We start from the raw sequence: 22,282 nt of genomic DNA, 5'->3' as shown, positions 1-22,282 counted from the left end.
CCCCTTAAGGCTTTAATACAAAAGGCCTGCAGGAGAGCCCAGTCTCTGTTTTGGGTGGGCCGCTCCCCCCACTGGCCCCCAGGAGCCCCAGGAGCCTTGGCTGGGCTCGTCTTCGGAGGAGGATTTCCCAGCTGTGCTATGTGGGCGTCGAGACGAATCCTGCAGGGCCCTGGCCGAGGGTGTGTCCAAGCAGGGAGGTCTCCAGGGGTTTGAAGCCCAGGTTGTCCAAGGGGATCCCAAAGGAGACCAGCTTCGCCTCATAGGTTTGCAGCAAATCGTTGTGTGCCTGCGAGGGGAGAGGTGGGGGGCTGTGATGCCGAAGGGGGAGCTGGGGACTGAGAGGGAATCCCCCCCCCCCCGAGGGAGGGTGCCGGTCTCCCCTTTGCAGCTCTCTCTCCCTGCTGCCTAGGACAACTGCAGGCCTGGGGTGAGGCTGCAGTCCAACAGGTTTGGAGGGGGCTGCAGAGGCACTCCAAATACCGCAGGGCTCCATGAGGCTACAAGCAGAAGCGGCTTCCCCAGCAAAGGGTCTCTGGAGGCCCCACGGCTCTGACGCTGGAGCAAGGCCTCACCCAGGGCCCCCAGCGGGGCCCCTTCCACTCCCGGCTCTTACCTTGCAGACCCTGGCCAGTTCGTACTGCAGGTCTTTGATAGCGTTGTTTTTGGAGTCCAGCACATCCTGCGAAGGAAAAACACGGCCTGTTAAAAGCCCCCTTCAAGGCAGCAAAGGCTCCAAAGCCGCCGGGGGGGGAGGGGGGTACGGCTGACCAGGGAGGGTCCCTGACCTTCCTTCCTGGGCTCTTCCCCCATCTTGCCCCCTCTGCTTTGCAAGTCACAGTAAGGCTGACTGGTCCCCAGGAAACGGGCTGAAAACCCGGCAAGCAGAGCAATTCCGATGGGCTGGGTGCCGCATGCGGTATGAGCAGCGGCTGAGCACAAGAAGGCAGAGCGCTTGACAGCAAGAGCAGCCGCTGGAAGGAGGGGCGGGTCTCAGGGAGGGGCCTGCCGGGATGCACCTCCCTCCCGTTATTGTTCACCAAGCAGGTCAGGCTGCCGAGGTACCGATTTCCACCCTCTGGCCAGACCAGACCTTGGCCGGCAGGCGAGGGACAAGGGGGACGGGGGCCGTACCTCCAGCTTGTGGGTGACCACCCTGAGAGCGCTGGGATCGAGATTGGAGGCCGCCAAGACCTCGTTCAGCTGCACCTCCTTCTTCTCCAGAAGGTTGGCGAGGCCAATCAGCTTCCGCTCCAGCAGCAGGTTCTTAAAGCCCGTTTTCTGCTGCACCTCATTAATGGCTTTGGTGAACTTCTGGTACAGGTCATCCCGCTCCTCCTGAACCTGTGGGGACAAGTCAGCAAGGCCACCTCCCTCTAACGTCAACCGGAGGGGGGTGGGTGGGCATCAAGCGATTTCAGGCTGTGTGGCCACTGTTAAGGAGGCCCTGCAGCCGGACAGAAGGAAGGCAGGCAGGGAAACAGCAGCAAAGGAAGAATTGCTCGGGAGCAGATTCCGCTCGGCACGTGGAGAACCTCCTCGGCATCTAAAGGCTGAGTGGGGAGGTAAGGCAGCGGGTGACCCACCTCCCAGCAGTTTTCAGTCCATGCCAAGTGTGCCAGCCCACAGTGGGGGAAGAGTTCCTGCTGGCTCTTCGCTGCCTCCCTCCTGCCCCCAAGCAGAGACTGGCCCTCAGCCCTCACCTTGATGAATCTTTGCTGCAGCACTTCGTGCTCCCACTGGAGATCCTTCAGGTCTTTCTCGGTGACTTTCAGCCGGGCCCGAATACTCTGGGGGGGGGAGGGGAGGGGGCTCAGAAGAGCTGCGAGACCTTTGAGGGTTGTGGGAATGGAGGACCCTTGTGGGGCAGAACACACCAAAGGAGGGTAAGAAGGCCAAGGAGGTCGCCAAGGTTCTTTTACACCCCTCAACTTTCATTCCGTGAATGCCAATCTCTGCTGACCCCATGCCACCGAACTCTGAGGGCCTCAAGGGGTTGGTCAACTGCTCATCGCCCAGAAGCTCCTTTCAGGCGGTCAGCAGAAAAGTGGTAGGAGCAGGAGAAAGCGCCCACCCTCCCCCTTCCACACCCCTTGGGAGAGGGCCACCGTAGCTCTGGTTGCTGGTACTGGGTCACCTCCGCCACCCACCCAGCGCCCTACGAGCCGCCTGAATGCCCGTGCCAAGCCAGGAGCCCTGCCGCTTACTGCCAAGATGGCCTTGTCTTTCTCGTAGTGAGCCAGCTTCCTCTGCAGCTCAGAGACCTCATCCCGGGCTCGCTGCAGCGGCTCTGCCAACCTCTTGTTCTGCAAGAGCACCTCCGCCATTTCCTTCTCCAGGTGGTCCTCTTTCTTCTTCATCTCCTCCATCTGCTCCTGTGCTCCAGGGGATTGGAGGAGGGGGGGGCATCTCAGACCTTCAAGGCCAGCAGTCGCCACTTCCCCTCCAATGCTTCCTGCTCCATTCAGATCACACGGGAACATAGAAAAGGCCCAGCCGTGACAGGACGACAGAACAAGGCAAAGCTCTCGTCTGTTCTTTGGCCCATTTCCTCATGGAACCCCCCTGCGGATTTTTATTTTTCCTTCTCGAACCAATAAGGACTATTATCTTTCACACAACTGATACCCAAGAGACAATAAACCTGTAAAACAGCTCCGTGCAATAAAGGAATGCAGAGCTTCCAATTCCAGGAGGGGCCCTGGCCCACCGGGGGGGGGGGTCCGAATGCTCTAGTCAGACCAGCCAAGCCATGCCCACATGGGGGTCCGGCTGCTGTCGCTGCTGGCAGAGAAGCTGCTCTTGGTTTACCTTGAGGGTGTTGATCAGTGCCAGGTTGTTGAGGGTGACGTCGTTGTAGTAGTTCTTGATGTCGCTGAAGGCCTTCTCGTGGTTCTTCATCAGCGTGTTGATCTGACCGTTTTTCCTCTCCTCGATCTCGTGGATTTCCGTCTTTCTGCGCAGGTCAAGCTCATCGCGCAGCACCCGCATCTTCCTCTCGTACTTGGCCTCAATCTCTGCAGAAGCAGCACCAAGCAGGCTGGGCTGAATGCTCCACTCTCCGGCCTGCCTAAGTCCCTAGCCTTAGCTGATGGCTCCCGAGGAAACGGGGCAGGTGCTCCCTAGGCCTGAAGGTCCCCCAGAGGCACTGGACAATCTCACACCCCACGCTCTCCCTGGAACTTTATGGAACGCCAGTCATTTGCAGACTGATGCGATGATGGACCCTCCTCATCTGACTGTGGAGACCCAGGAGAAAGCGTGACTGTACCGAGCTGTGCCCAGTCCCCGGACCGACCTTTCACTTGTCTCTCAAAGTCATTTCGAAGATGCGTCAGGTCTTCTTGCTGTTTCTGTTAAGACAGCAAGGCTGCTGCTGAGTGACAGGTCCGGCAAACGCCGGCGGCTGCGGAGGCAAGGCTGGCTTGCTGGCACTTGGCCCCGCCTTATCTGCCTCTGATAAAATGCTAACACAAACAGAAACTTCTGCCCTGAGATTGTACCCACCTGCTGGCCAGTTGGCCCCACGGAGAGCAGAGGAAGAGGACGATGGGCTGCCTGGGGATCCTGCTGCTGCTTTGCCTCACCTTCCTCCTTCAGGTAGGCTTGTGGTCGTGGGTGGGATCCCGGCAAGGAGGGGCGAGAGGGGCAGTGTCGGTCCTGGAGAATGTCTGGTGCAGGAAATGGGTTCTGCTCCCAGACTGACCATCCCTTTGGGGATCTTGGACCTCCACCAGTCAGAGGGCCTGGACTCCACAGGGCAACCTTCAATGTAACAGCAAAACATTGAGGAGAGGGGGCTAAGCTGCTTTGCTTGCCAAGCAAATTCTTCAGCCTTTCTCACCGAAGACCCCCAGGATCACGGTGCACAATGAGCTGCAGGGCCAGGTGTGGGCTGAAAACATGCACACAGACCAGCCAGCTTCATCCTGATGTTTTTCTCCCATTTAAAACAAACACAGAGTATCCTAAGGGTGACACAGGGGCAGCAAACTTTAAACTTTAAACAGGACAGGAGATATTTTTCATGCACTGCAAACACACAGCCTCATGGAAAAAACCACTAGGGACCTGACCAGTAGACAGACAGACCAGGGTTGAGAGAGTCTCAGGGTCTCAGGTATGAAGAGGAGGGGTCTCTCGCCTACCTAGAGTTACAATAAAACCAAGAGGGAAGGAGGGGGGGGATGCAGCTGTGGGAAACCCTCCACGGATCTTGTGTCCCTGCTGAGATGTTTTATCTATGCATTTGGGGGGGGGGATAGTTTTCAGCGGGGAGACCTCTTTCTGCAAGGAGAAACCTCCTGATCCCTCTTTCTTGGAGTGTCCATGGCCCTTCCACCGGGAAAGAAGGACAGAAGCCATTTTCTTCCTCAAAGTCCAGGAAGCCTCCGGGATTGGGCGGCCTATAAATTAAATAATAATTATAATAATAAAAGTCAATAAGGCTGAATCACAAAGGTTACCTCCGCAATCACACGCATGCACACAGGTTCCCCCTGAGAGAACCAAACCTCTCAGCATAAGAAGTTCTACGGTGGGAAAGGCAAAACCGGGGAAAATGAGGAAGACGACAACCACCGATTCTACACAGGCGTCCAATTAGAGTCAGCCTAACCAAGCCAGTTATGGATTATCACCTTCTCAAAGACGACCTTGGTTTTAGGCCAGAATTCCCTGCAGGGCTGGTGCTTGGAAATGGCTGCCTCGGACTTCTCCTCAGCTAAATCCACGAATTTTCCTCTGCATTAACTCGGTTTTATAGACCGGAGCGGGTGAGCGATCGCCAGCATCCTTGGGAAGACCAGAGAAGGGACACTGATATTCTGGATCCAGCTCACAAGTGGACCATCCTGCATTCCCAAAAGCTTTTAGTGGGTGATAAAGATGGCAGCTAATTTTCATTATTGTGCCACTATATAAATAGGCTTAAGTTAATCAGGCAGTTTTCTGGGGCAAAATAGCCTGAATTCCCCGATGCATTTTGTCAGGTGCTTCAGGGGACACTCTTACCCAAAGCTCTGTCACAGCTTCTCTCCGATGTGGAAGCAGGCGGTGTGTTGGAGTTTACGGAGAGAAACAGGGATGCAATCCTAAACCCAAAAGGTTGCCCACCAGTCAAATGGGATCCTGGCTACAAAAAGGTCAATTCCCCCCAACCGCCCACGCAAAGGGGGAGGGGGCAACCCGTTCCTTCCACTTTTCTCTCGTTCTCACTGCTGCTGCAAAGAAGGGAAACCAGCCCCAAAGGCTGTGGAGACAGAAGAGGGGAGGTTGGCAAAGGGGGAGATTAGGCTCCTCCCCACTTTAGCTATAGACACAGGACCTGAAGCCTTGGGACAAGGTCTCTCTGCTTGGACACAGGCATTTCTGGGGGGCAAGGAACCAATGGGGCAGCCTCCTCCTCTGCTGCCCCTTAAGCCCCTCACTACTCAAGAGGGAGTCTAAATTGCCAGCTCCTCCCTCCCTCCCTTTACTCCCGTCTTTACTCACAGGAGAGTCCTACATCTGCTCAGGCGGAGGAGCTGTACTTCCCACGGTCTTCGTCTGGCCTGAGGCGGCAAAAGAGAGACTGGGTCATCCCGCCGATTCATTGCTCGGAGAATGAGAGGGGCCCTTGGCCCAAGAAGCTGGTGGAGGTAAGGACTTTGCTACTGGGATTCTCTTGCACGTTTTAAAGTTAGTTAGTTTCTCCTCCAGGCTTCCACCACAAAACCGCGCCCGACTAAACTGCGTCGCTGACGTCATCAACAGGGCGACAACAGCCCAGAGCCAGAAGCACGCTGTAAACCCTAAACCTAAAATTAACCCCTAAACCTAAACCTAACCCCCCTAAACCTAATCCTAAACCTAGCCCTAAACCTAACCTTTAACCTAACCCTAAACCTAACCCTAAAGCTAAGCCTAAACCTAACCCTTGCCTTAAGTTGAATCGGCTTGCTTTCAAAGCGCTATTTAAAGCGCCCTTCTTTCTCCGTGCTGGCTCTTGTCGCCCTGTTGATGATGTCAGCGACGCGGTTTAATCGGGCGCAGTTTAGTCGAGCGCGGTTTTGACGGGTCACGCTCCTCCAGGGTTGCAAATGACCCACAAATGCAGGACCCCAAGCGTTGCTGCTTGTGCTGGCGCTGAGTGGACATTTGGACTGAGCCCCTTGGATGGGACTCACTCCAGCCCAGCTTGGGGCCTCCATTTCTCCCCTGGGCCAGGCAACGCAGTTGCCGCAGTCTACTCTGCCACAGGCCGCCCCTGGCCCCTGCCCTGGAGGGTGGAAAGGGCTGCAGGCCCACACCATCCCTGACCTTCCCCACCCCATCTCCCCAATCAGATCAAGTCCAGCAAAGAGAGAGAGGAGACCGTCTACTACAGCATCACTGGGCAGGGGGCTGACATCCCTCCAGTCGGCACCTTCATCATCGAGAGGGAGACAGGCTGGCTGATGGTGACTCGCCCGCTGGACAGGGAGAAGATTCCCCGCTACCAGGTGAGCCAGCAGTGCTGGGGGCCAAGAAGGGTTGAGCTACATGGAACATGCTGCCTGGATTCATCTGGGCCTTCTCTCCTCCCCCCCTGGGGAATAACGGCCTTTCTCCGCCTTCCCGGCAGCTCTTTTGCCATGCGGTGTTGGCCAATGGCCAGACGGCAGAGGACCCCATGGAGATGATCATCAACATTAGTGACCAGAATGACAACCGTCCCGTCTTCATGCAGAGCGTCTTCCGAGGGTCCGTGGAAGAGGGAGCGAAGTCAGGTAGGGGAGTCCGGCAGAGGACACGAAAACCTGGGCCCTGTTGCGTGGCTGCCCTCTGGGGCCCAGGCGCAATCCCTTTTGGACAAGGAAGGACAGTCCTGGTCAAAGCCATCTGGATCGTCCGGCCATTGCCCGCTCACACGTGTCCCTGAGGGGTTGGGGGCTCAGTCCCTGCCACAGCCGGAGGGGCTTGTAGTTGCCCGGAAGCCAGAGGGTTTTTCGGCTGACAGGCCAGGGGGGCTGGGCTGCTGTTGTTTGAAGGGAGCCCTTCAGCAGCCCCTCCTCCCCTCTGGGTGTCCCTAGGAACGTCGGTGATGACAGTGACGGCCACGGATGCAGACGATGCCGTAGACTCCTATAATGGGGTCGTCACTTACTCCATCCTCAGCCAGGAACCGGAACCGGAGAGACGGATGTTTACCATCAATAATGGAACCGGCATGATCAGTGTGGTTGTGTCAGGTCTTGACCGAGAAGTGAGGGAGCGGCTGGGGCTGACTGGGGGACAACCCACCAAAGACACGCGAATCCTGGGACGGTCACTCCACCCCGCCAGCAGCCAAATGCAATCGCAGGGCTTCTCCGCTGCCACTCTGAATCCTTCCGCGGGGGCCCCCGGCCAGAGCCGGTCAATGGCTGGGAAAGAGGGATCGTGCCCCCTCGCCCTCCGCTCGCCTGTCTGAGTCATAGCTCTGTCTAGGCGGGAGGCCTGGACTCCCCTAGCAATAAGGGTCGACTTTAAGCCGCCCTTGCCTACTGCCGGACCCATGGCATCCTTTCTGCCATCCTGAAGACCTCCGGCCTGAGCAGAAGGCGCTTGGTAGCCTGGGGGGGGGCTTTCTTCCTCCCACCCCAATGAAATGCTCTCTTTCCAGAAAGCCCCCAAGTACACCCTGATTGTGCAAGCTGCGGATATGATGGGCCAGGGCCTTTCCACCACTGCAACCGCAGTGATCCAGGTAACCCTTGAGACCCTGAGCGCCAGCTGTGTCCTCCTCCTTCCCTGGCTCTGCGCTTTGCCCCCAGAAGGCTAGAAGCTCTGCCACCAAGAGCTCATCCCCCTCAGGAGCTCCTCACGGGGCCTGGCAGGGTTAATACTTCCTGCTGAGTCACGGCTGGCTCCCCGCCAGGCCTCTGCAGGAAGGGGCTGGATTGAGAAAGGCAGAAATGGACGGGCTGCCAGAGGAGGGAGGGCGGCCCCAGGTAAATCCGGCAGCCCCACCCCGGCAATGTGGCCAGCAGAAAGGGGGGGGGCATCACCCAGGAAACTGGGCAGGCCTGCAGAAGCCCCGCCCTCTGGGCACAGCAGGGTCTTCCCCCTCGCAGGACCCCAGGGAACCCGCCCTCCTCCTGTGGTTGGAAGGGGGCTGCGAGGGGCGGGAAGAAGTTCTGTCGGGAGGGTTGGGCTCACACGGGGCTCTCTGTTTGGATCCAGGTTGCCAGTCCCAGCGAGGGCCACCACACATCCCTGAGCGTCCATGCGCTGAACGTGCTCACTGGCCTTCCTGCCACCGGCCTGGCCGTCCACCTCTCTCGGCTCCCAGCCCCCAACCAGGCCTGGATGGAACTAATGACCAGGTATGGAGATGGGGCAGCCGCTGCCTCCCTTGGCCAGCTGGGAGCCCCCAGCCTCACCCGCTCTCTTCTGATTGCAGCGCAACCAGCACGGACGGGCGCATGGACAGGAGCCAGTTGGCCTCCCTGCCACTGGAAAGTGGCACCTACAAGCTGCGCTTTGCCACCGGAGAGTACTGGCAGCAACAGGGCCTCACCAGCTTCTACCCTTACGTGGAAGTAAGTTTCCGTTTCAGCTGCACGAGAGCCAGTGAGTTGGGTCCTCCTGTTGTCCTGGGGGCCCCGCCTGGCCACAGGCTGTGGGCCCTGGGCCTCTGCAGCCTGGAAGGTGCCCTTGCCAGGCCCAAGAGACCCCGCAACTCTCCCCCTTTGCTTGTTGCAGGTGGTCTTCACCCTCACGGGGGCCGAAGAAAAGGTGCACATCCCGCTGCTGCTCAGCCCCTATTCCTACGTGACCTACCGGGGGAACTAGTGCGAGAGGCGCGGCTTCCCTCCGGAGGGCTGTTCTGGGATCCGGGACCGCCCCCAAAGCCAGCTTTGAGGCCGGCTCAGGCTGTCCTCTGAGGAAAGCCAAGACTAATAAAGGATCTACCTTGAAGGGCTGTTGTGAGGGTAAATCAAAGCCTGCTGCACACCAGCCATTTACAAAAAGGCCCCTTAAGGCTTTAATACAAAAGGCCTGCAGGAGAGCCCAGTCTCTGTTTTGGGTGGGCCGCTCCCCCCACTGGCCCCCAGGAGCCCCAGGAGCCTTGGCTGGGCTCGTCTTCGGAGGAGGATTTCCCAGCTCTGCTATGTGGGCGTCGAGACGAATCCTGCAGGGCCCTGGCCGAGGGTGTGTCCAAGCAGGGAGGTCTCCAGGGGTTTGAAGCCCAGGTTGTCCAAGGGGATCCCAAAGGAGACCAGCTTCGCCTCATAGGTTTGCAGCAAATCGTTGTGTGCCTGCGAGGGGAGAGGTGGGGGGCTGTGATGCCGAAGGGGGAGCTGGGGACTGAGAGGGAATCCCCCGCCCCTCTGCAAGCACGGGCCACTCTCCTCCCCAGGAGGGAAAGAACTGGGGAGGCTGCAGTCCAACAGGTCGAGAGGGGGCTGCAGAGGCACTCCAAATACCGCAGGGCTCCATGAGGCTACAAGCAGAAGCGGCTTCCCCAGCAGAGGGTCTCTGGAGGCCCCACGGCTCTGACGCTGGAGCAAGGCCTCACCCAGGGCCCCCAGCGGGGCCCCTTCCACTCCCGGCTCTTACCTTGCAGACCCTGGCCAGTTCGTACTGCAGGTCTTTGATAGCGTTGTTTTTGGAGTCCAGCACATCCTGCGAAGGAAAAACACGGCCTGTTAAAGCCCCCTTCAAGGCAGCAAAGGCTCCAAAGCCGCCGGGGGGAGGGGGGTACGGCTGACCAGGGAGGGTCCCTGACCTTCCTTCCTGGGCTCTTCCCCCATCTTGCCCCCTCTGCTTTGCAAGTCACAGTAAGGCTGACTGGTCCCCAGGAAACGGGCTGAAAACCCGGCAAGCAGAGCAATTCCGATGGGCTGGATGCCCCCTGCGGTATGAGCAGCGGCTGAGCACAAGAAGGCAGAGCGCTTGACAGCAAGAGCAGCTGCTGGAAGGAGGGGCGGGTCTCAGGGGGGGGGCTGCCGGGATGCACCTCCCTCCCGTTATTGTTCACCAAGCAGGTCAGGCTGCCGAGGTACCGATTTCCACCCTCTGGCCAGAGCAGACCTTGGCCGGCAGGGGAGGGGCAAGGGGGACGGGGGCCGTACCTCCAGCTTGTGGGTGACCACCCTGAGAGCGCTGGGATCGAGATTGGAGGCCGCCAAGACCTCGTTCAGCTGCACCTCCTTCTTCTCCAGAAGGTTGGCGAGGCCGATCAGCTTCCGCTCCAGCAGCAGGTTCTTGAAGCCCGTTTTCTGCTGTACCTCATTAATGGCTTTGGTGAACTTCTGGTACAGGTCATCCCGCTCCTCCTGAACCTGTGGGGACAAGTCAGCAAGGCCACCTCCCTCTAACGTCAACCGGAGGGGGGTGGGTGGGCATCAAGCGATTTCAGGCTGTGTGGCCACTGTTAAGGAGGCCCAGCAGCCGGACAGAAGGAAGGCAGGCAGGGAAAGAGCAGCAAAGGAAGAATTGCTCGGGAGCAGATTCCGCTCGGCACGTGGAGAACCTCCTCGGCATCTAAAGGCTGAGCGGGGAGGTAAGGCAGCGGGTGACCCACCTCCCAGCAGTTTTCAGTCCATGCCAAGTGTGCCAGCCCACAGTGGGGGAAGAGTTCCTGCTGGCTCTTCGCTGCCTCCCTCCTGCCCCCAAGCAGAGACTGGGGCTCAGCCCTCACCTTGATGAATCTTTGCTGCAGCACTTCGTGCTCCCACTGGAGATCCTTCAGGTCTTTCTCGGTGACTTTCAGCCGGGCCCGAATACTCTGGGGGGGGGAGGGGAGGGGGCTCAGAAGAGCTGCGAGACCTTTGAGGGTTGTGGGAATAGAGGACCCTTGTGGGGCAGAACACACCAAAGGAGGGTAAGAAGGCCAAGGAGGTCACCAAGGTTCTTTTACACCCCTCAACTTTCATTCCGTGAATGCCAATCTCTGCTGACCCCATGCCACCGAATTCTGAGGGCCTCAAGGGGTTGGTCAACTGCTCATCGCCCAGAAGCTCCTTTCAGGCGGTCAGCAGAAAAGTGGTAGGAGCAGGAGAAAGTGCCCACCCTCCCGCTTCCACACCCCTTGGGAGAGGGCCACCGTAGCTCTGGTTGCTGGTACTGGGTCACCTCCGCCACCCACCCAGCGCCCTACGAGCCGCCTGAATGCCCGTGCCAAGCCAGGAGCCCTGCTGCTTACTGCCAAGATGGCCTTGTCTTTCTCGTAGTGAGCCAGCTTCCTCTGCAGCTCAGAGACCTCATCCCGGGCTCGCTGCAGCGGCTCTGCCAACCTCTTGTTCTGCAAGAGCACCTCCGCCATTTCCTTCTCCAGGTGGTCCTCTTTCTTCTTCATCTCCTCCATCTGCTCCTGTGCTCCAGGGGATTGGAGGAGGGGGGAGCATCTCAGACCTTCAAGGCCAGCAGTCGCCACTTCCCCTCCAATGCTTCCTGCTCCATTCAGATCACACGGGAACATATAAAAGGCCCAGCCGTGACAGGACGGCAGGACAAGGCAAAGCTCTCGTCTGTTCTTTGGCCCATTTCCTCATGGAAACCCCCTGTGGATTTTTATTTTTCCTTCTCGAACCAATAAGGACTATTATCTTTCACACAACTGATACCCAAGAGACAATAAACCTGTAAAACAGCTCCGTGCAATAAAGGAACGCAGAGCTTCCAATTCCAGGAGGGGCCCTGGCCCACCAGGGGGGGGGGTCCGAATGCTCTAGTCCAGTGTTTCCCAACCTTGTCAACTTGAAGATGTCTGGACTTCAACTCCCAGAATTCCCCAGCCAGCATTCGCTGGCTGGGGAATTCTGGGAGTTGAAGTCCGGACATCTTCAAGTTGACAAGGTTGGGAAACACTGCTCTAGTCAGACCAGCCAAGCCATGCCCACACGGGGGTCCGGCAGCTGTCGCTGCTGGCAGAGAAGCTGCTCTTGGTTTACCTTGAGGGTGTTGATCAGTGCCAGGTTGTTGAGGGTGACGTCGTTGTAGTAGTTCTTGATGTCGCTGAAGGCCTTCTCATGGTTCTTCATCAGTGTGTTGATCTGACCGTTTTTCCTCTCCTCGATCTCGTGGATTTCCGTCTTTCTGCGCAGGTCAAGCTCATCGCGCAGCACCCGCATCTTCCTCTCGTACTTGGCCTCAATCTCTGCAGAAGCAGCACCAAGCAGGCAGGGCTGAATGCTCCACTCTCCGGCCTGCCTAAGTCCCTAGCCTTAGCTGATGGCTCCAGAGGAAACGGGGCAGGGGCTCCCTAGGCCTGAAGGTCCCCCAGAGGCACTGGACAATCTCACACCCCACGCTCTCGCTGGAACTTTATGGAACACCAGTCATTTGCAGACTGATGCAATGATGGACCCTCCTCATCCGAGTTTGGAGACCCGGGAGAAAGCGTGACTGTACCGAGCTGTGCCCAGTCCCCGGACCGACCTTTCACTTGTCTCTCAAAGTCATTTCGAAGATGCGTCAGGTCTTCTTGCTGTTTCTGTTAAGACAGCAAGGCTGCTGCTGAGCGACAGGTCTGCCAAACGCCGGCGGCGGAGGCAAGGCTGGCTTGCGCTGGAGGGGTCCAGGGAGGGCAGCCCCTCTCAGCGGACTCACCAGGCGGAGGTTCTTCACCACCATCTCGTTGGCCAGCTCCTGCTCCTTCAGCTCCACCTTCAGGGTGCGCATGTCTTTGCGCAGCTCCGTCTCCTGGGACCGGTGGTCCTTCTGCGCCAGCTTCATGGCCACGGTGCCCTCGGCCTTCAGCTCCGTCAGGTTGTTCTGGTGCTCGTAGAGCAGGTGCTTCACCTTTTGCTTGTACACCTGGGATGAGCAGCGGGCAGCGTTCAGGGGAAGGGCGGGAGGCCCCCCCCAAGGCCCCCCCCTGCGCAGGTGTGGAGGGCGGGGCGGCGGCCTACCTTGATCTCCACCTGGTGCCGCTCCTCGGCCTCCTCCATCTCCCGGTCCTTGTTGCGCAGCTCGGCCTTCTTCTCGTCCAGCTGCCGCCGGGTGATTTCCCAGAAAGTGTGGATCTTGTCGCGCTCCAGCTGGAAGTAGTTGCGCTCCTCGCGCTCGCGGTCCAGCTCCTCCCGGATGCGGCCCATGTGCTCCTCCAGCTGCAAGAGGCCCCCGAGGGCTCAGCCCAGCCGCCCCCCCAGCCGCAGCCCCCCCCCACCCGCCCCCGCCCCGGAGGGCGCCGCACCTGCTCCTTGGACATGCCGTCGGGGGGCAGCGCGTCCACCACCGCCGGCCCTTTGCCGCCTTTGCCCTTCTTGCCGCCGCCGCCGCCGCCGCCCTTCTTCTCCGCCTTCTTCTTGGGCGCCTGCGGGGGGGCGAGGAGAGGCGCGGTGGGTCCCGCTGCGCCGCAGCCCCCCGCCCGGCCCGAGGCATCCCGGCGCAGCCCCGGACTCCCCGCCCGAGGAGCCCCGCCGGCCGAGCCTCCCTCACCATGACGCCGCGGGACAGGGACGCTCGGCCGCCGCGTCTCCAGGCAACCGGCGCCCAAGTCTCGCGAGAAGGGCGGGCCGCGCAGCCGCCCCTGACGACCGCCCTGGCAACGGGGCGGGGCCTCCGTCGCTCTCGGGCTGGGAGGGAGGAGGGAGAGGGGCGCGATGGGGGCAGCCAGACGCTCCGGCGGGGGGGGGGGGGCTCCGACGAGGAAGCGCCTGCAAAGCAAACTCACCCTCCCCCTGTGCTTAACATGGGCGCTCCTGCCCATGTACAGAGTGCCGCCTGCTCTGCACTGTCGCTGCCAGATTGGAGCTTGGAGCAGCCCCGGAGCCCCCTATGCCCGGAGCTCCGAGCGATCGGGCTGCGGGAACGGCGAGGCCTCGGGGGCCCCGCTTGCTCCCAGGCGGGCTCGGCCGCTTTGGGACGCGCCGCTTGTCTCCGGAGCCTGGAATCGGTCGCGGGCACCGGCAGCCCAGCCGGGCTGGATCGCCGGGGAAAGGCGGCCAGAGTGGTTCTCCGGGCCGCCTCCCGAAGGCCCCCAGCGCCCCCCCTGCAGAGCCCCCGGCGGGTCCGCACACGGAGGGTCCGGCGGGCGCCAGGCTCGCCCGAGCTCGCTCTCCAGAATCGGCTCTGAGCTTCGGGCGATTTGCTGTCTGCCGGAGATCGGGCGAGCATGCCGCCCGTCCGGCCGCAGGCGGGCAGGCGATACGCGGCGCCGCGGCGCTTCGCTTGTGCTCAGAGGCGCCCTCGCCCTCCTGAGCTGAGGGAGGCGACCGCTCAGGCCGCCGGAGCCCCTGAGTGGCGGGCTTCGTGCCAGCCCCGGCTCGCCCCGCCCGGCGTCCCCTCCCCTTGCCCTGCGCTGCTCGACGGCTCCCTGCGTCCTCCGGGCTCTAATGCAGCGGCGGCGACGGCGGCGGCTGGACGCGTTCGGTCTCCCCGCCTTGCGCCCTCCCCCGCGCCGGGCCCGCTCCTCCCCGCCGGCGATGTGCGCTCGGGCGGCTGCTGCTGCTGCAGTGGTCGCGGCGGCGCGAAGGGAGGCGGCAGCGGCGCAACGAGCATCTGGTGCAGCCGGGACGGATGGAGACGCCAGGAGGGGCCGCCCCCCCGGGTGAGTGGCTCGGCCGGCGCGGAAGGCGCGGAGCAGCAGCTGTTGCTCGAAGGGGCCTCGAGATGGGGAGGCCCGGCGGGGCCCAGAGGTCGGCCCGACGCTGCGGCCAGGGATGTGTCGAGCACCAGGGGGGTTGCCCGTTTGGTGGCCGAAAGGCCTTTTGCTCTCGGGGAAGGCGCGATGAGCGGGACCAGAAGCGGCTTTCTCCCCCGAAAGGCTCCGCCTGTCAACTTCGGGCGCCCCTTCCCACTTCTTCCCTTGCGGGGCTGGAGGGCTGAAAGCTAAGCGGCTTCTAAGAGCTCAGAGGGCTCCGACAAATAAGTCTCTCTCCCCCCACCCTCCCCCGGTCGGTCTTTAGTCTTTAGGCGCTAGGAACGCGGCGGAGCTCGCGGCCCCATTTAAGCCAAACGGGAAGCGAATTGCCCGAGGGACGGCAGGCAAGGCAAGGAGGGTGCCTGGAGCACGCAGTGGGGTGTGACTGGAATGCTCTCGGGCTCCTGTGGCTAAGAAGCACGTGTGAAGGTGCGCGAGGAAGGAAGCGTGTCTTTGGGGGTCGGTACCTGCTACCAATCATCAAAGCTGCCGGAGCTTTGGGCGGGTTGCAGCCTCGGTTTCAGAGCTGAATGTCGGGGTCCCCTGATCCAGGCGGGGCGCTTCTTTTTCCCATCCTGGGAACTTACAAATTCCCCCGCGGGCAGGGGGTGACTTAACGAGGTGGAAGAGCTCCCGGAGTTCCTGCATTGGATCAGTAATGTGCAAGTTTCCTCCCCCCGCCCCAATTATGGTTGTGGGGAAGGGCTGCCAGATTCAGCTTGGGTTGAGCTGGACCTCAGCGGGAGCTGCCGGCCCAGCCCCCTCTTCCCTCGCTCTGCCAACCTGCAGCCGGGAGCCAGGCTGGGCTCGGGTCCTGTAACGTGAGTCAGCAGCAGCGGTCCTAGTGGCGGCGGAGAGAGCGGTGCGCCCGACTCTTCCGAGCCCCCTTTCGACTGCAGGGCGGCTGCTGGATCAGAGCAAGGCGGGGAGGGTGGGAACCCAGGGGAGGAGGAGGAAAAGGGAAGGCAGCAGTCACCACCAGGCCAGTGAAAGGAGCAGCCTGCTCTGCGTCTGGGGGTGGGGGGGACACTGCTGGAGGCAGGTGGGAGGTAAAAGGGACCCCAGAGGGTTGGAAGGAAGCAGGGCTGGGAAAGGGCTTCTGGCAGGCAGCTCTCCAGCCAGAGAAGCTCTCGCTTAATGAGTTCCCCCACCCGTGTCTCGAAGCTGTGGCTTCTCCAGGCCACCCAGTTGGCCTTTCTGCTTTTCATGCTGCACTTTTCCCATCCCCCTCAAGGAACAAGCCAGACCAAAGGACTCAGCGCCTCTTTCCAGGCATCCCAGGGAGAAGTGGCCCCTCTGAGCAGAGGGTTTCCCCCTGCGTGGTGGTGGGAGGGACCCCTGGATGGCTCTTCCTGCAGGCTTGGCTGCTTGCTCAGGGCACAGACGCTGTGGCTGGAAAAGGGAGCCAGGCCAGGGTCGGAATGGATCAGCGGAATTTGAGAAAAGCCACCGCCAGAGATTCAGAATGGGAAACAACACAAGGAGGAATCCACACTGCAGTCCTTCAGGGGAGCCATTCGGGCCAAGTGTGGAGAGCTGTGACCCATTAGGGGACTGGTTGAAATGCAGACCCAGCGCTCTGTGCTGGGAGTGGCAAAGGGGGGGGGGCTTGGCCTGCTGGAGGTGGCAGGTTTGAAGCTGCCGCCTCTGCCCCACAGGACCCTGAGCACAGCTCCCTCCTTCCCCAAAGGCAGCATGTTGCGCCCCCCCCCCCAGCGCCCAAGAGCTGAGCAGGATGTGGGCTTACCAGAGGGAGATTCCCCAAATTCCTGGGGGTGCCCCGGCTCCAACCCTCTGCAGGTGCAGCCTTCCTGTGCATGAAACCAGTCCTGCCGCAGGACAGGAATAGCTACGCCAGCATGGCAGTCTGTGGTGGTGGGTGGGTGGGAGGGAGGGAGGGAGGGAGGGAGGCAGCCATATGCTCCTGCCTGAAGGTGTCTGGCCAAATGCTGGAGGCGGGTGAGCGGAGAGGCAGCCCTGGGGAAGGAGGGCATTTGCGGGGCCCTCCGGCCAGCAACATCTCAGGGCTCCTGCTGAAAGGGCCCCCACCAGACAGCTGTGGCTCACGTCAGGCTGCCCTTGCAAGGCTCCTTTCCATGGTGGTGGACACAGGGCTGATGGGAAGGGGCAGGCAGGCCCTGCTTGAAGGGGGCTTCAGGCTGACCTCTGAGACCCTCTGGGGTCTTCCCAGAAGCAGCCAAGTGGATGACAGGCTCTCAACCCTGCGAGGAGAAAGGCCAGATGGAGAGGCCCTTCCGAAAGGGAGATGCCTCCAAGTTCAACTCTCTTTGCAAGCCGGACATGCTGGCTTCAGCCAATTGGGAGCCGGAAGTATCCTGTTATATTCACGCCTCCTTTGCGATTTTCCCACACTCAGCTGTTAAAAACCTGGGCATGAATAATTCAGGGCTTTGAGGGCTGAATGCTGTTTTTCTCCCTTTAGCCTGGCTCCCCCTCCCTCCCTCCCCCCTCCCCCTCCCCCCTCCCTCCCCATACATAAGGCTGGGGTGTTCCCCAGGAATCCGGAGCATCATCCTGTGCCTCGCCAGCACCCCAGCTGGGTCTAGGGCCAGGTTTTGGGTTGCAATAGCTGGGAGTCTCCCATGCTGCTAAAGAAGGCGAGAACCGGTAAGGAGGTTTTGGCCGTGGCTGGTGGCTCCATTCCAGTTCCATGTTTAATTTCTGCCCCTGAATTTGTTCCCGCAGGTGTTCAGCCCGGCCTCGTGTGATCAGGGCACCTTCGGGTGCCAATATTCAGTTCTTGTTCTCAGCTGCAGGAGGGCAGGAGGGGAAAGCCAAGCTGCCCCGCCCCTTGGCTGCTTTTCTGCTCTTATGGCTTGTGCCAGGCGCCAGTCCCCGTGGCCGACTCCCCTTGCAGGGGGCTGCTGCCCTCAAATGGATCTACCCCCCAAGGGTCCCCCCGGACTTTTGGGGAACAAGAGATTCGGACACTTTTGGGGACAGGCTTCTGCAGACAAGCTAATGGGGCATCTGAGCAAGGAGCAGCCGTGGGGGGGGGGCTGCAGAGGGGCAGGCTGTGGGTCAGAACCTTTGCTTGGGGCACAAACTTGTGCAGGCAATCCCATCCTCCTCCTCTCACCCATTTTCTGCTTGAGGAGTTTAAACTTCCCCCTTGCTGCTGCACCTCCCCTTCCCTGCTAACTGGCAGCAGCCATGGAACAGGACCCCCCTGGCCCACCCTCCTGGCAGACACAAGGGTGACCCAGGTGCCATTCCGCCAGGGAAGAGGGTCCCTGAGGAGATCCAGGCTGGCAATGCATTCCTTCCAGAAGGCAGCCAGGGCAGGACCAATGCATGGCTGAAGGGCCTTCTCTGAGGGGAGAGAACCCCGGTCCCCTGGCTAAGTTTCTTCCCTTTGCAAAGAGACCCCCACCCACCCCTGCAGGGCACACTGGAGCAGGCGCTGCTGGAAACTGAAGCCCCCCCCCCTCCACCATGCAGCCAGCTTGCTGCAGTGTTCCCAGGGCACTTCCAGGAGGCAGGAACCCCCCCCCCCAGAGAGGCAGAGGGTAACTGAGGCATAAGTGGCACACAGCCAGCTCTGCGGCCCCATTTGGCTCTCCCTCCCCAGGACAGATCAGCCTTTGTCCTCTTGCCACCTGCTCCAAGAGAAGCCGGCCTTTTGTCTCTGCAGGCGCCGAGTCTGAGGCTCCTGGTACCCAACAGCTGCTGCTCATCAGCTCTGGGCACGCCTGTCTGGGAGTGGGGGGAGCTACACACACACACACACACACAGCCAGCAGTCGGGAAATAGGTGGACTCTGGGGCTGAGCAGGCAGGAATCGCCCCACAGAAGAGTGGGAGGGCAGCCCCTCTGCAACCCCTACCAGGAAGACCCCGATGAGGCCAGGAGAGGCTCCCCCACCCCAAGAGGAGCCTCCCTCCAGGTGGGCCCCCCAGACAGGCAAGGGGCCATGACTGAAACTGACTGACATTTCATCCTTTCTTGGCGGAGGCGACTGTGAGGCTGAGCCAGCCGGGCCCCTCTGTCCCAACACCCGTTTTCTCATTCCAGAGCTGGCCCAGGAAGCCCCCAAGCTGGAGGGCCAGACCCCCATCACCCTCTCCATGCATGGGCTGCTAGAAGAGCCCCGCAGCTCTCCGGCGGAGGAGGAAGGAGGGACCCCAATGCCCACCTCAGGGCTGCTGCAGGTGGCCGAGCGCCGACGTAAGTACAGGGCCAGCCCTGGGGGGGGGGCAGGGGGGGGCTTCATGAGGCTCCTAGAAAGGAAGCTCCAGAGGAGGCCTTGGGCTCCCCGTCTCTTCTCAGAACCCCTGAGCAGCGTTTCGTCTCTCGAGGTGCATTTCGACCTCTTGGACCTCACGGAGCTGACCGACATGTCTGACCAAGAGCTGGCCGAGGTCTTTGCAGATTCGGATGAGGAAAATGCAGCCCGAGAGCCCCCCGCTGGTAAGTGGCCCCTCCCAAGGTTCTCTCTGTGTGTGTGTGTGTGTGTGTGCTGACTGAGGATGGGGCATTCAGTGCCAAGCACCTCCTCTGCTGTAAGTGGCAGCTGGGGCCGCTTGCTTGCGTTTGGGGGTCCCCCCCCCGCATTGCCTTTGGCTCTGCTTGTCCCTCTTGATCCTCCAGGGATCAAAACGATGGGAGAGGATTCTCCCAGGAAAGAACAGGCCGAATGGGGAGCTGGGCCATATTCTGGCCCATGGAGGAAGAAAGCTAAACGGGAGCCCCTCCCTCTCCTCTTCCTGCACAGGACTGCATCCCCACTCAACCCCCAGAGCCGGCTACCTCCGCTCCCCCTCCTGGACGAGGACAAAGGCTGAACCGGGGCGTGAGAAGAAGCTCCTCGGCGATCCTGAGCTCCAAGCAGACCCTTTCCTGGTGGTGGAAAAGCCAAAGAAGGAGTAAGGGGAGGGGAGGAGGGCAGGAGCCCCACCCAGGTGCCAACCTTCACTCTTGCACTGTCATTCCTCCCACGCAGCCGCCGGGACTCTCGCAAACTTGTGCCAAGAGCCCCCCTCCCTCCTTGACCATCATTTCATTGGCCAATCTCCTTCCAGGCCCCAGCAGGCCCCCTTTCCCCCTGCTGGGCTGCCCGTTTCCTGCAGGCACTGCTCTCCTCTTGCGGGAAGAAGGTGGACCGAGCGAGGGGGGCTTTCCCAACCTCATTTGGAGGGGGGCTTGTGGCAAGAGCTGCCGAAGCCTGAAGGAGGGGCGCCTCCTCTTCAGCCACGTGCCTTGACTGCTGCTGGGCTGAGCCAAGACAAGCTACCCATGATACCAAAGGAACCGAGGGGCAAAAACACGGCACCATTTCTGGGGCACTGAAACGGCCTGAATCCTGGGACTTTCTCTCCTCTAAGCACACATCGTTTCCAATGGCCTTAACTCTTGCCCAGCGCTCCACCACTTTGCGCAAAGTGCACAGCACCAACGCAGCTGGCCCGGCTTCCGCCGGGCTCGGGGATACTCCCCTGGAGCCGATGCCCACCTGTGTCGCAGCAGTGTCCCTTCCTCAGCAGAAGAGACTTTTCTCGAGAGGAAGCCGGCCAGGGCGTGGTGTGGCATGGCTGGCCAGGCACACACTGCTGTTGTGGTTGCTCACCAACCTCCCTGGTGCTCGAGAGAGCCGAGCCAAGCAAGGGGAAGCAATGGGCGTGAAACAGGATCCCCGGTGCTTCCAGAACCCTGTGGCCCTTTGGGATGAAGAGGGAGTGCGGCTCAGGCTGCTGGTGGACAGCAGAGCTTCCCCCACGGACAGAAGCCCACGTGTCTCCCCTGTCCAGAGGGCCCCCAGGGAGCTGGAGGAGAGTCAGCCAGCAAGCCCCCCACATGACCTGGCCTTCTCCCTTCAGTCACCGAACCTCCAAGGCATTCGTTATTTCAGAGTTCTTCGTGACCTTCCCCGTGTCCCCACAGCCGTTCTGTGTCCTGTGTCAGAAGAGGGGGACATGGGCTGGGGTGGCGCTAGAGGGGCAGGCTCTGAGCACAGCACCCTTCCCCACCCCCCGGGGCCTTTGGCCTGCCTGATTCAGGACAGATCAAGAGTTTGCATTGCCAACTCAAGTCATTTACTTCAGCTAAGAAGGAAGCACCATAGAATCTGATCTCAGCTGCTATTAAACCCCGCCTGCCAGGGAGCTCTGCGATGGAGGCGGCAGCTGTTATCGGGACCACCAGGAAGGGGCCTGGCTGGTGGACGGCACTGCTCTGCCGCCTCCTCCCAACCTCCCCGGACTGTTGGCCAGTCCCTGTTCATTCAGACAGCCCACGGTCTCTTCTCCAGCAGCAACCGGCCCAGGAGGAGGAGCCTCGAGTAGAGCAGCAGAGCCAGGCTTCTCTTCTCCACAAGGGACAGGCGGCCATCCTGCCAGCCAAGGTGCCTGCAATGCTCCCCATTGCCTTTCCTTGGTGCAGCTGCTCTCCAGAGCCAAGAAAGGGGAGAGGCTCCGTGGAGGAGACCTTCCAAGTTCAGGACCACTTGGGCTTGGAGAGACCCATCTCACTCCCGAGGCCACCTGGGTTATATCCAACATGGAGACAAAATCAGACTTGTTCTTGGGGGGTGGGGGGGTGTTGTTCCAACCAGAAAAATAAACTTTCCCCTGGTTGACAGCAAGAGTGGCCTTCAGCTCTCCAGCTCCCTTGGGGCCACTCAGAGGGACTGAAGCGAACGTTTTCAAGGGGAAAGCCACGAGGGGGGTGGGGAGAAGCCACCCCTAGGAATTTTTTACGTGGACTCTTGGAGAGGCATCCAGGCAGGGATCCCACAAGCTGGTCCTTTTGCAAGGTGGGCAACAGGAGATTCCAAGCCCCCATTCCCTGCTTGCTTCCTCGCCTCTGGGCCGGGCACAGCTGCTGGAGAGAGAGGCTGATCTGCAGAGGGATGGCCAAGTAGGCCCTTTTGGGTCAAGGTCCCATCAGGAGCCCTCAAAGGCCCCTGGCCCAGGATCAGAAGGGCGTCCTGTGCAGGTTCAAGTGTGGGGCGGCCACCTCCTCCCTCCAGGAGCAGCACAACAGCCCATCCTGGCCATATCCTGCACTGGGGATGGGCACCCCAGACTTCTTGACATTCCAGGCTGCATTTTGGGGTCAAGCACAGATAATGTTGAGTTCCAATCGTTGGCTTTTCCTCAACTAGACAGCATCACCCTCTTGTGCAGCAATGGAGTGAACCCCTTACAAGATGATACGGCTACCCTCTCCTGACGACGTACAACTGTGCCATGAAAGACAAACATTTGATGTTGCCCTGATGATTAGGGCAGCAAGGAAGCTCAAACGCACAAGGCAAGGGGTGCGCATTTGCATTCTAAACACCAAGGAGCGCTTTCGTGTGTCCCAGCATCAAGGAAACGCTGTGTAAACTCTCAGGAGATACCCAAGATCTTCACAAGGGTAGCCAACTGCTTTTGGCAAAGCAAGGTCCTCCTGGGATCTCAACAACACTCCACCCAACCAGTCTGGTGTCCTCAACACTTGGAGCCTCTGTCTTTGTTGTGTCCCTTCTCTGCTCTGCGTTCCTATTTTACCACCACCCCCATCTTTGGATTAAATTCTGTCCATTCTTGTACAGTGCCCCTCTGCTACCTCTGATGTTCCGGTGATTAAAGTTGTTTCAAATGGTCTCCGTAGGTTTTTTTTGCTCCTCCCGATTCTTTTTGGGCAGTGGATCAGTGCATACACTGAGAAAGCAAGCCGCAGCAGGG

The 22,282-nt window shown here is 60.4% G+C and overlaps 4 protein-coding genes across 5 annotated transcripts; 2 read left to right on the top strand and 2 right to left on the bottom strand.

Moving 5' to 3' along the window:
* Positions 1–132: 132 nt before the first annotated feature.
* On the bottom strand, positions 133–4,661 carry LOC148042845 (dynein regulatory complex subunit 4-like). Of its 2 annotated transcripts, XM_087729280.1 has the most exons (7): positions 3,296–4,661; positions 2,809–3,014; positions 2,205–2,372; positions 1,701–1,787; positions 1,132–1,341; positions 614–679; positions 133–286 (listed from the first exon to the last, which is right to left on the bottom strand). In XM_087729280.1, the coding sequence occupies exons 2-7, from the start codon at positions 2,986–2,988 to the stop codon at positions 137–139; spliced, it is 861 nt and encodes a 286-aa protein (XP_087585406.1). In that variant the 5' UTR covers positions 2,989–3,014; positions 3,296–4,661; the 3' UTR covers positions 133–136. The 2 variants fall into 2 exon arrangements, with proteins under 2 accessions (XP_087585406.1, XP_087585407.1); XM_087729281.1 differs by lacking the exon at positions 3,296–4,661 and having other exon boundaries at positions 2,809–3,244.
* On the top strand, positions 3,462–8,919 carry LOC106537631 (cadherin-1). The gene is made up of 9 exons (XM_087729316.1): positions 3,462–3,597; positions 5,419–5,636; positions 6,324–6,479; positions 6,602–6,746; positions 7,050–7,222; positions 7,622–7,705; positions 8,182–8,324; positions 8,402–8,540; positions 8,704–8,919. Exons 1-9 carry the CDS (start codon positions 3,462–3,464, stop codon positions 8,791–8,793), a joined length of 1,284 nt encoding a protein of 427 aa, XP_087585442.1. The 3' UTR covers positions 8,794–8,919.
* A 40-nt stretch (positions 8,920–8,959) lies between these two features.
* LOC106537659 (dynein regulatory complex subunit 4) lies at positions 8,960–13,435 on the bottom strand. Its single transcript, XM_087728452.1, has 11 exons — positions 13,387–13,435; positions 13,142–13,261; positions 12,858–13,055; positions 12,556–12,762; positions 12,385–12,439; positions 11,898–12,103; positions 11,150–11,317; positions 10,646–10,732; positions 10,077–10,286; positions 9,562–9,627; positions 8,960–9,260 (listed from the first exon to the last, which is right to left on the bottom strand). Exons 1-11 carry the CDS (start codon positions 13,387–13,389, stop codon positions 9,111–9,113), a joined length of 1,470 nt encoding a protein of 489 aa, XP_087584578.1. The 5' UTR covers positions 13,390–13,435; the 3' UTR covers positions 8,960–9,110.
* Positions 13,436–14,272: 837 nt separating this feature from the next.
* Positions 14,273–21,597, top strand: DBNDD1 (dysbindin domain containing 1). The gene is made up of 4 exons (XM_014051843.2): positions 14,273–14,497; positions 18,627–18,779; positions 18,882–19,022; positions 19,327–21,597. Exons 1-4 carry the CDS (start codon positions 14,467–14,469, stop codon positions 19,479–19,481), a joined length of 480 nt encoding a protein of 159 aa, XP_013907318.2. The 5' UTR covers positions 14,273–14,466; the 3' UTR covers positions 19,482–21,597.
* Positions 21,598–22,282: the final 685 nt, after the last annotated feature.

The sequence above is a fragment of the Thamnophis sirtalis genome, unplaced genomic scaffold (assembly GCF_051295495.1).
Source record: "Thamnophis sirtalis isolate CommonGarterSnake01/CBP01778 unplaced genomic scaffold, rThaSir2_p1.2 scaffold_14, whole genome shotgun sequence".
NCBI classification, from domain to species: Eukaryota; Metazoa; Chordata; class Lepidosauria; order Squamata; family Natricidae; genus Thamnophis; species Thamnophis sirtalis.
This window is presented reverse-complemented; position numbering and strand designations above follow the sequence as displayed.

Excerpts from the sequence above, each read along its gene's own strand:
- LOC106537659 (XM_087728452.1), bottom strand. Across the intron at positions 12,104-12,384 it reads CTTTGAGAGACAAGTGAAAG|AGATTGAGGCCAAGTACGAG; the intron begins GTCGGTCCGGGG and ends CTGCTTCTGCAG. Across the intron at positions 11,318-11,897 it reads CACTGATCAACACCCTCAAG|GAGCAGATGGAGGAGATGAA; the intron begins GTAAACCAAGAG and ends CCTGGAGCACAG.
- LOC106537631 (XM_087729316.1), top strand. The coding sequence starts at position 3,462 with ATGCTAACACAAACAGAAACTTCTGCCCTGAGATTGTACCCACCTGCT. Across the intron at positions 3,598-5,418 it reads GCCTCACCTTCCTCCTTCAG|CCCCTCACTACTCAAGAGGG; the intron begins GTAGGCTTGTGG and ends CTGCCCCTTAAG. Across the intron at positions 5,637-6,323 it reads GGCCCAAGAAGCTGGTGGAG|ATCAAGTCCAGCAAAGAGAG; the intron begins GTAAGGACTTTG and ends CTCCCCAATCAG.
- DBNDD1 (XM_014051843.2), top strand. The coding sequence starts at position 14,467 with ATGGAGACGCCAGGAGGGGCCGCCCCCCCGG. Across the intron at positions 14,498-18,626 it reads AGGAGGGGCCGCCCCCCCGG|AGCTGGCCCAGGAAGCCCCC; the intron begins GTGAGTGGCTCG and ends TTCTCATTCCAG. Across the intron at positions 18,780-18,881 it reads GCAGGTGGCCGAGCGCCGAC|AACCCCTGAGCAGCGTTTCG; the intron begins GTAAGTACAGGG and ends GTCTCTTCTCAG.
- LOC148042845 (XM_087729280.1), bottom strand. The coding sequence starts at position 2,988 with ATGCGGGTGCTGCGCGATGAGCTTGACCTGCGCAGAAAGACGGAAATC. Across the intron at positions 1,788-2,204 it reads AAGACAAGGCCATCTTGGCA|AGTATTCGGGCCCGGCTGAA; the intron begins GTAAGCGGCAGG and ends TCCCCCCCCCAG. Across the intron at positions 1,342-1,700 it reads TGCAGCAAAGATTCATCAAG|GTTCAGGAGGAGCGGGATGA; the intron begins GTGAGGGCTGAG and ends TTGTCCCCACAG.